Below are 11,550 nucleotides of genomic sequence, written 5' to 3' on the forward strand. Positions count from 1 at the left end.
GCAGAGGCTTTAACCCACTGAGCCACCCAGGTGCCCCCAAAAAAGATTAGCTTTTCTTGACATTCTTTGACAATGTCCGCATGTCAGTTTGTAATCAGAAGTTGCTTCTTATAATCCCATTTCTCCTACTGCTCAAAGTGAAAACTGAGGCCAGAGTTGCCAGCAACTGACTTGGACAGATTCCACACCATGTGTGCTCTGAGGACCACTCAGGACCTTCACTGACAAAGGTCAGGACCATGGACAAATAAATGTGTCCTTTCCCCGTGCTGTTTCCAAAGCCTCACAGGCATGTTGCCAATTGTACTTGTTATTTTCTTTGAAACCAAACTACAGGTGGCTTGAAAATATTCATCTGAGGTGACACGGTAATACACTTAACACTTGAATTCCAAACAGCTCCATATGTTACCAGTACGATTCCAGTTCTATTTCTCCTTAATTTTTCCTAGGGAACAGAAGGCTGGAGTGTGGAGTACTGGGCAGGTCTAGAGCTACTAGATTAGATGGCTCAGTGAAGTTCACCCCTTCAGCAGATGAGGCATGGTAGATCGTCATAGATCTCCTAGGATACAAGAAGAATTTGCACATGGTGTCATTTTTTTAATGAACTACTGAAGAGGACATTCATATTATTTTTTAGCCTGATATTTCTAAGAGCACTCTGACCATTCCTCTTCTCCTTTCGAATTACTGGTACAAATACATATACCCTCTCATTCTAACTTTTAAAATGTTCTGACTTACATATGGTAAAATTCCATTGTATTGGTATACGGTTGAGTGAGTTTTGACAAAATGCATAGTCATGTAACCACAACCCTAGTCAGGATGTAACTTCTTTTTGTTCGAGAAACACACATAAATATTGGAAATCTCTGGTTGTTGCAATTCTTTTGAATATTGCCTTTCTACTCATTTTGTACCTGGAGAAATAGAAGCCAGTGATGGTCTTGGAATGTCTTTGCTGAAAAACAACACTTGAAGTACTGTCTTAAGAATGAGCCTCATCTTCTTGAAACATAGTAAGACTTCAGGGAAGGCAGTTAATTTAATCAAGGTGTGGCATAGAGGAGAGTCTTTGTAAGTGAATGAAATTAAATTTTTTGCAATACAAGTTCAAAATCAAAATGATCAGCACAGCTGGATGGTGTTGTGGGGCAAGACAGATGTTTGACTAGAGCATGAATGTTAGAACCATACTCCTGGGGCTCCAATCTTTTTTTTCTCTTTTTATAGCTTTATTGAGGTATGATTGATATGCCAACCCCCCCCCAAAAAAATCAAAACTTCCCTGTATTTAATGCGTACAATTTTATGAGTTTGTGTGGAGTCAAATCTTGCTCTGCCACTTACTAGCTGTGTAACCTTGGGAAAAAGTGCTTAACCTCTCTGTGCCTCAGTGTTCTTATCTGTAAAATGGATTATAATAGCATCCACCTCATAAGGGCATTGTAAGGATTAAATTGGGATTTAGGCACATAGAGGACAGTTAAAAAATATCAGCTCTTATTATCTTCCTTATGACTGTCAAGAAATACTATTTTTATGAATATGACTCTATTTTAGATATACATGCCTGGATCCAACCACATTGAAAATGACCCTGGAAAAGGTCAGGAAAGGGAAGTTTGCACCTGACTTCAGGCAGCTTTTTAATGGAAAAGTCTACTAAAGAGAGCACTGGTGGAGAAAATCCCAAAAGTTTTTGCTCCGAGCAGACAGGAAACCAATGGAGCAGACATCCCATTTAAAATCGCTAACAAACCACACATGCCCACTCACCTTGTGTGGGGAAAGCTCTGGCAAGGCAAGAGTTCCAGAATGTCAGGACAACTATGCCTACCTAGGGATGCCTTTCTTCCCACTCCAGCAACTAAAATGAGGAGGCTGAGCAGAGTACCTCTCAGGCAGGAGTGCTCTGAGCTGCCTAAAAATGCTGGCTTTGAATGAAAAGTAGGTCCCTAACAGACACAATACACTCCTTTTCAGAAGTGCAGACTCTCTTACCAAAATAGCCCTGCTTAGGAAATGAGGGGGAAGTTGGTGCTCATTGCTTATCACATTTCTCTGAACACCGGAATCTCAAATCTCACTAGGGTTTCAAAGACAGTTCCAGGAAATCATTCTCAGCACCTGCTTTGTGGGGCTGTTTGTAGGTTGGCCTGGTTCTGTCATCACTCCCAGCTTGGGCCCCCTCAGTCCCTGTCATCCTCTGAACCTGGTCCCCCATCTCTCACCCACCAGCCTTGCTTCCCACAGCACCCATCACGCACCGCAAGCCTCACAACCCAGCAATTGCTCTCCTTAGGCAGGGGCCCAAGATTCCCAGCCCTGCCTCTGGACCCCAACCCCCTCCTTCTTATTCCTTCCCATAATGCAATTCCATTCTCCTACTGACAACCCAAGCCCCCCAAGCCCTGCATCCTCTGAATCCCTCTCCAAACTGAAGAACGATGTGGGGGAAGGGACGAGAACTGCAGTCCAGGACCTGGACATGGAGGCAACCTGGGGGTGGCAGGGATGGGAGCACCCAGATTCTGAACACACCAAGGCAGAGAGTCTGCTCATTAGACAGGTTTTCAGTACTATGTTTCTTTCTCCTAAGTTTCTGGATTGGAAGACTTTCTCACTGAGGACTTTCGGTTACTGTCTCACCTAACCATAGTTTTTAGGAGTTAATTGGACACTTAGGTAGTCAGGGCCAGGGTCCCCAACAAGAAAACAGGGAGCCAGGACAGCTAAGACAATATCATACTAGTGCCCTACTCTACAGCTTAAACAAGACCACAATAGCATCCTGTTGAGCAGATTACATAGAAATGATTTTTGCAAAACATCCTAAAATGAAACAATTAACCATGAAACAGTGGTCACTATCACAAATTGAGACAGTTAGTCTCCAGATGTCAGTCCAAAAGACCATCAACACATGAACAATAACCTGATAGGTAGACAGGTGCATGTACAAAGCCTTGATTGGCACACCTGAACAGTCAGTCTACAGAGGGCCCACTCTCAGGATGCTTAAGATGGTTCCTTGAAGGAACTTATTAAAAACCCCTAGATTCGAACACCAAATCAGCAACCCTCTTGGGTCCCCTCCCTCTCCAGGAGCTTTATACTTTCACTCCATAAACTTTGCTTTGCTGCCCACCACTCTCTGTCTTATCTAGCTCTTCATTCTTCAAAGCGGTGTGACCAAGAACCATGAGCACTAGGGAACAAAATTCCTGTACCATAGCCACATCAGACAAATACATCCCCACAGTCTAGAGATTGAGAGAAGGTATGACCTTGTGGGGACGGGGTGGGGGTGGCTTGTGGGTATATGTGTGTGTACATGTGTACGTGTGTGTGTCTGCTTTGAGTTCGTTTACCAAAGCCCATATTTTTTTTGAAATTAAAAAACTGACCTCTTAATAAGGTAATCAGAAATTATCCACAATGGGGCACCTGGGTGGCTCAGTGGGTTAAGCCACTGCCTTCAGCTCAGATCATGATCTCAGTGTCCTGGGATTGAGTCCTGCATCGGGCTAGAGAACAGGACTCAGCAGGGAGCCTGCTTCCCTCTTTCTCTCTCTGCCTGTCTCTGTCTACTTGTGATCTCTCTCTGTCAAATAAATAAATAAAATCTTTAAAAAAATTATCCACAATGTGGCATTGTGGCAGTTTTACTTTATTTGACAAATGTTTTCAAACTGAAGGTAGTGTTTAAGGAAAAATGGACCCCCATTAGGTAGAGCAGCTCAGGTTTTTCAGTGTTGGATGAAAGCAGACTGGTCCAAATTGCCAGTTACCCATCGGGCATCTCTTCCCAGGTATCCTATGGGATTGAGAACTCCCTAGAAAGAATGACTCCATCCCTGCTGTTCTCTTATTTGTTGCTGTGTAACAACCACCCCACAACTTAGTGGTGTGAAGCACTATCCATTGTTGACACACTGATTCTTCTCAGGGGTTCTGTATGTCAGGAATTTGGACAGGACAGAGGGAGGGTGGCCTATGTCTGCCCCTCCACATCTGAGGCCTCAGCAGGGAAGGGTTGAATGACTGGAATCTTCTGGACGTGTAGTTACTCCTGAGTGTGGTGCCTGGGCTGGGATGACTCCAAGAACAAGCTGACTGACAGGAAGGCCCACAGAAGGCCTCTCTTGGTGGCTCAGGCTTCCTCACAGTATGGTGGGCTCAGGAGGTCCAGACTTCCTACACGCTGCTCAAGACTTGGGTATTCCAGTGTACAGGCTAGAGGTTGCATGGCTTGTCAGGACCGCACCTCAAAAGTCCCAGGGCATCACTTCCACACAGTCTGTAGATTATGAGTGAGTCACAAGCCCACCTAGGTTCCAGGGAAGAATACACAGACCCTACTGCTCCATGGGAGGGTGTTTAAAAATCTGTGGCCATGTTTTACAACCAACACACCTGCCCTTGTGAATTTAACAATACACTGAATAAATATTTGTAAATAATCTTAAACATGAATGTAAATTATTAAAATCGTAAGAAACGCTAAGTGGGAAAAGAACATATATGGAAGGCTCCTCTGTTGGCATGTTGATATTCCATGTACACGCCATCCTATTATAATCACTTTCTATTTAAAACAATCTCTACTGGTGAAATATTCAGTAGGGTCCAAACTTGGGCTTGCTTTTGCTTTCCTTGCCTTCTTCTCAAGGTCTTACCTGGGGCAGGGATAGTCAGACAGGTCTCCCTCAACTCCTGCCTATCCTTACGTGGTGTGACTAAGGGGCTGTGGGCCAGCTGGTATAGCTGAGGTATGGTTCGTGGTGGACACCTCTGGGAGCATTGCTGGTGTCCTCGGCCAGTGTCAGCCCCTGAGGAGCTCATGGTCTTCCCCTGACTCTCTAATAGTCAAGGGGTCGCCTGTTGTTGGCTCATCCACTCTGACTCTAAACTTTCAAGATTAGAGTCAAGCACTAAACCATCTTCCTTGACCTGACGAAAGTTGAACATTGACTCTTTGTATGGGCATTTTTGTAATGGTTCTTTTTAACTAACATATAATTTATTATTTGTTTCAGGGATACAGGTCTGTAATGGTTCTAAACCATCCTGAAACAGAATTGGAAGGATGTCCCAAAGAGCAGGGCTGCTGATATAGTCACAAAGATCTCCCCTATTACTGGAGGTACGTTTTCAATACAGATAGATACCCAGACTGAAGACTCTTCCCAGTAATAATCATAACAACACTGTTGGTACATTGTGAATTATACCATTTGAAATGTGATTTCTCTGACAATGACTTATTTTGTTTTCACATCCATCCTGTGATGTAGAAGGGGTGATATCCTTCCTCACAAAGAAACCAAGGCTCAGAGGGGTTCAAAGCCTTGCCCGGGGCCACCCAGTAGACCAGGTTGAGCAAGAGTGTCAACCTTTTGCGTTTACAGTATATGATCAAAATGTCGCTACAGTGTTGCCATGTCTCATAGCCTTCCTTATTTGAGGTGACTGAGGTTACAAGAGTTTAAAGAGGGTGCAAGGATGGTGGCAAGGGTGGCCTGATCCTTTAATCCCTTCAGTCACCACCATTAAACACGCAGAGCAACTAGAACAGAGAAACCCAATCCCATGAACCCCACCCTCCAGCAGCGTCAGGAGCTGCATGATACCAGCTTCCCCTCATGAGGAAGCAGCAGGAAGTGAAGGAGCAACTAGAGTCTTAAGACAGAGGCACTCCCTCAAACCACCGGCTAAACTCAGAGGTGCTTGCATTCTCCACGAAGTTGAGTTACTGTTCGCAGGGGCTGGAACAGATGCGACCAGCACACTGTCAAAACCAACCACCCCACACTCCCTCAGGGAAAATCTGAGTGTAGACGGTAGAGGTGGGGATCCCACCCACACTGGACAGTTGTGGGAGAGACAAAGGAAAGGGAAGGTCCAGGAAAGTGTGGGGGACACACAGACCCCAAAGATCTCCAAAAGTCATCCGTCAGGTTCGTTAATGACGCCCACCAACCTAGAAGAGGCTTTCTAGAATTGTTTTAGAAAAGCGACCCTAAATCATGCCTCCTTCTAAAAGTTCCAGAAATAAAACTTGTAAGTTTTAGTCCCCTTTTAAAAATGGGAACCAAAAAATGACCCAAGTCAAATCCTATAGAAAATTATTATAAGAAAAAAGAGAAGATGAAGAAGGAAGAGAGTACGTGCAGATGACGTACACTTCAAACTGCCTTCCTGGTCTCCTTTTACATCAGGGCAAATAGAACTTTACAATAATTTATAGTGATTTTTAATATAATGATAATGAACGTACTTTAAAAGCCCAAAGGAAAGATAAATAAAAGTTAACCCCAAGACTGTGGAGTTTCTCCTGGAACCACAGAAAGTTAACCAGCTTCTCAAACGACATGGTTTCTTGAGAAACATATGTGACCATGAGCAAGGCATTCATCAGAAGTCTCTTCAGGCCCATTGCACATCACACCACACTCAGAAAAGGAAACAAGTCCCATTCTTTCAGGACCAATCAGAGACAGAGGTGTATGTGTGTGTGTACGGACATGTGTGTGAGTGGAGGAAGGAGATTGGAACAACAGAGTGATATATGGCTGTCCTTATCAACAACACTCTGCTGAATGATGACACAAAGATAATCCCCCCAACTGAAAACTGGCCTGGGGGGTGGTGGTACTTTGGACAGGACAAGTAAAATTGGACAGGCTGCTAGTTTAGAGATCAATGTCGGCTTACTGGCCTTGACAACTGACAGATGCAGACAGGCCTGTTTGCCAGGCACTCGGCAAGCTGAAGCTAGGTCAGACGTGAGCTGGAGCTAGAAGCAGTAAGAGGAACTCCTGCCTGGGGTTTATGACTCAGTTTGCTGTTTTCAATGCTTGATATTACTTTTGGCTTTGTGGTTTGTAAGTGAAGTCCTGTGGGACATGGGGCATGTGCCAGGGACTTGGAGCCTCCTCCCACACATAGCCCTTTAGCCCCCAGCTTCCTGCCTTCCTTAGATGGGGTCTTGGCCACCCATTCTCTGCCCTCTGGCTCCGGTGACCCTCTGCATGTGGAAGTGACCTGGTCTCAACAAGTGGGAGGACCTGGGGCCCAGGCAAGGGGAGGTTAGGATCAGATGTTCCACCCCATGGTGTCTCAGGGCAGGGCAAAGTGGCAGCCATCCTGCCCCAGGCCGGCGGCATCACACACATCGACTGGGTCGCTTGGTAGGGCCTCTTGCCCACTGCCAATCTAGCATGTCCCAGCATCATGGAGGTTACAGTCTCTGGGGGTTCACCTAGCAGTTGTGGACAGGGCAATGGGCCAGTGGGAAGGGGACACCAAGTTCTGTGCTCCCAGTTGGGGGTCCTACATTTTTCTCTTGTACTAGGTGCCACAGCTTGCTGCCAGCTCTGCACACTCTTTGGTCTGTACCAATCTGGAGGTTCATCACAAGGAATCCATAACTAAGAGTTGTTGAAATATTGACAAGGTTCTAATCAGCAACTTCTCTTCTTAAGCTAGAGCCGATTTGAGCTTTTTCAACTCGCTTGCTTTCCTTGAGGAGGAAAGAGAGGGATGGAGCCACAGCCTGCCTGTTGACCCAGGACAGAACCTGTGGCACAAGATCTGGAAGAAACAGCTGGTGCTAGCTGGGGAGGGCAAGCGATGGTCTCCTCCAGCTGTAGCTGACGTCAGAGGGGCATCGGGGCGTACAGACGCCTATCCTTTTGGTGATAGGGGAAATGTTTTTATTGGAGTGGAAGGAGAAACCAGATAGGAAGGGCCAAAATCATGTCAGAGTGAAGTCATATTTGGAACAGAAGGAATGAGAGAGAGCAGGAGCCAAGCAAAGATTCTTTGAGACACAGAAAAGGTAGAGGAACAGGACCTGGAAGAGAAACAGCCTCAGAAAGAAAGGACGGGGTATGGTGGACACCATGACTTGGGTCCAGGTCAGAGAGCTGCCTGCCCCCATCCATATACTTGCCTAGGCTGCCCCATGTCCTGTGTCCCATGCCCAGTGGCCCATTACCATGGAAGTATGAAGCCTGGCCACTAGACAAACTCAGAACAACTCGGAAGGACCATTTTACCGTAGAGTTCCCTGTGGGCTGGTGGAGGCTATCATTGGACCTGCATCAGGGCTCTACTCTTTCCTCTGCCTGCTCCCACTTCCCTTCCTGCCTTCCCATACAAATCCACCCCAAGGGCACTCCTGAGGAGACACCCTGCCTGCTATCTTCCATCTCAGAGCCAGCTTCCTGAAGAACCCTCCTGTGACAGCTGAGATCAAGTGACATACGGTACATCTAGCATTGATGAGAGGACAGCCATCTAAGAAAGATGTTAGGCTCAAGCATTGAGCCATTTGTTTCACTCAGCCTACTGTCTCTGAACAGCAACCTCACTAAACTCTGCATTCCCAGATCTCCTCTACTAGTTTGTGATAAGCCTTTGGGAAAAATTGGATGATAGAGTCTCTCAACACCCCCAGGGTTGGTCATGTTGGCAGACCTGGGTCACTTGGAAAGGAAAGCTATATGGAATCAACTGTGGGATACTGAACTTTTTAAGTTTAATGGCACTGAAATTTCATCTTAAAACAGCAGCAGTATCAAGAATAATGCCAACTTCAGGAAAAATAGAAAAGAAGTATAAATAAATGCAAGACTACTCCACATTTGACTCACATCCAGAACTCACACACCAGGCCTGGACCCTCCTGACTCACCAAAAGATGGCACTGAGCCTGCTCAAGCCAGATTCCTTTTTTAAAAAATATTTTATTTATTTATTTGGAAGAGAGAGTGAGAGTGAGCAAGAGAGCACAAGCAGGACAAGAGGCACATAGAGAGAGAGAAACAAACGCCCTGCCGAGCAGGGAGCCCAATGCAGGGCTAAATCCCAGGACCCTGGGATCATAACCTGAGCCAAAGGCAGATGCTTAACCAACTGAGCCACCCAGGTGCCCCGCAAGCCAGATTGCTCATCACATTGCCCAGTTCTGAGGGAATTTTGGCACTCCACTCTGGCATGTCCCCTTTTTTTGAGACTGAAGAGCAAGGAGAGATGGTGGGGGCTTCATTTGGAGAAGGGGAATATTTCCAAGTGAGTTTTTGTTAAAATGGGTAAGCTTTCGTCCTCTAGCCATTTCTTAGAGTTTACCATCAACCCTGAGGAAGAACAAGATGTAAAAATGCTGTGCAAAATAGTAAAGTCTCCTTTTGTCTCTATATTGGATTTACTTATTAAATTTATTAATTTCCAAAGCCTGAGACATGTGATAAGCTCTACAGTCCATAAGAAAAAAATAAACTTCAGAGAGCAAAGGACGACAGCAGGAAATACACCTGAGACATATAGCATATATGCAATGAAATGTTACAAACCCACAAGGAAAAAAACGAGACAGCAATACTTCCTTAGAATACCAACAATTTATAAATGGATGAGACCCAGTGCTTCAGGTGGAGGGTGAAGAGAACTTTTGCATAGCATGGTGGGTGTGTACTACCTTTCTGAAGAGCAGCTTGCTGATATGTGTCAAGGTCATAGAAATGGACACAGGAAAGACAGACTTACCAATTTGTCCTACAGAAAGGATCACCAGGAACTGTAAAAACTGGATCATAGGGACATTCCCTGCAACACAGCTCGTGATGGTGAAAACTGAAACCAACCAAAGTGTGCAACATTATGAACATAATGATATTGGTGAGATGATTCATGTTGTGTCTACAACAGAATATGACACAATCACACAAAAAGGATTCAGTATATTTAGGAGGTAAAATAATAGTGATTTAAAGTGCAGGCTCCAGAATCATACAGCCTAGCTCTTAAATTCTACTTCATGTACTCACAAGCTGTATGACCTTGGCAAGCTGGTTAACTTTTCTCTGCCTCAGTTTCCTTACCCACAAGACAAAGCCAATAATACCATCTTCATAGGGTTTGGGCAAGGAATCAATGAGACAATGCTAGAAAATTCTTGGCAAAGAATTTGACATAGAGTATGTACCCAACAAAGGCCACGTAATAGCATCATTGTTATTTATCAACTTGGAAAGATGTTCACTATAGTTAAGTGTCTGAAAAGGTAAACCCTGGGGATCCAGGGTAGCTCAGTTGGTTAAGCATCTGACTTCAGCTCAGGTCATGATTCTGGGGTCCAGCGGGAAGTCTTTTTCTTCCTCTCCCTCTGCCCTTCCTCCCTCTCAGCCTGCGCTCAGGTTTTCTCTCACATTTCATCTCAAATAAATAAACAATCTTTTTTAAAAATGTAAATACTAACTCAATTACAGACCAATAGCTTATTAAATAAAGATAAAAGGAGGAAGAGAGATGAAAACCCACATGAAATTTGCTCTGCTGTGAACCTCTTTGGAGAATACTGGAGGCCATGTGGAACATTCTGATACAAACAAATTTTTTTGCCTGTGTGATCTCAATTGGGGCTTTCTCATTTTCTCTGGAATAAATACTCACTTTCCTATTCTTTGCCTGTATTGGGGTTTCCTTGTGGTCAAGAGTAGCTTATACATTCTTAGAGAAAACTGATGGTGAGTCAGGTGATATTTTTCTCGAAGAGGTGGCATCTTAAACAAGCTCTTTATAAACAAACATCTTTCAGAAGCCCATGACTCCTGGCCCACTGACCCGTGAACAGGTTAGAATATGGACCATGCAGGAGGCATCTTTGAGCTCCCAGAGTAGACACCACGAGCAAAGCTCACCCTCCCGAGCTGAAAAAATTTATGGACAAGAAATTATCATTGAAATTAAATGGTGGCAGACATGTTCAAGGAATATTGCGGGGGTTCGATCCATTTATGAATCTTGTGATAGATGAAGGTGTGGAGATGGCAACTAGTGGGCAACAGAACAATATTGGAATGGTGGTAATACGAGGAAATAGTATCATCATGTTAGAAGCCTTAGAACGAGTATAAACAATGGATGTGTTCATCAGAAGAATCAACTGCTTCCACATGTCCCCTCTTCATAGTACCTGTTTTACTACAATATAAAAATCAGATTGTGTGCATTTTCATATTAAGCTTTTTTGTTAAATAAACTTCTATAATAGCCAAAAAAAAAAAAAGAATATGGACCATGCAAACAATTTCATCCTCTATAGGTGTCACTAACCATCCAGAGATGACGGCTTGGAGAAGGACAAAAGAACTTTGATCCAAAGAATGACAGAGGAAACTCAAGTTCTTCCAAGTGACTGGCCTGCCTCATGGAGTAAACACCCAGGTCTTAATCAATGAAGTTAAACAAGGTCAGTCAACAAATAGCGGAGAGGATCTGGAAAGAACAGGTAATTTTTAAATGAGTTCTACCCACTGTTTGTGGAGGCTACATAACACTGTCTTGTAAAAAGGGTAGAGCTAGACCCTAATCTGATCCTTTCTGGAGCCTTATTTTTTTTCATTTCCACACTTCAAGCCCTGTCTCCCCTTCAGTCTCACCCCCTTGGAATATGGAACCACCATTCACCCAATGCTCAGGCACAAAAATCAGGAGTCTTCCTCAACTCCTGTCTTCTCCTTTTTCCCCATGCCA

The 11,550-nt window shown here is 44.5% G+C and overlaps 1 protein-coding gene across 1 annotated transcript; it reads left to right on the plus strand.

Annotated features, from left to right (window-relative positions):
- The first annotated feature begins 10,709 nt into the window (after positions 1 to 10,709).
- On the plus strand, positions 10,710 to 10,975 carry LOC123927067 (small nuclear ribonucleoprotein G-like). Its single transcript, XM_045981578.1, has one exon. The coding sequence runs from the start codon at positions 10,737 to 10,739 to the stop codon at positions 10,929 to 10,931; it is 195 nt and encodes a 64-aa protein (XP_045837534.1). The 5' UTR covers positions 10,710 to 10,736; the 3' UTR covers positions 10,932 to 10,975.
- Positions 10,976 to 11,550: the final 575 nt, after the last annotated feature.

Source organism: Meles meles, chromosome 16 (genome assembly GCF_922984935.1).
Source record: "Meles meles chromosome 16, mMelMel3.1 paternal haplotype, whole genome shotgun sequence".
NCBI lineage: Eukaryota > Metazoa > Chordata > Mammalia > Carnivora > Mustelidae > Meles > Meles meles.

Excerpts from the sequence above, each read along its gene's own strand:
- LOC123927067 (XM_045981578.1), top strand. The coding sequence starts at position 10,737 with ATGGACAAGAAATTATCATTGAAATTAAATGGTGGCAGACATGTTCAA.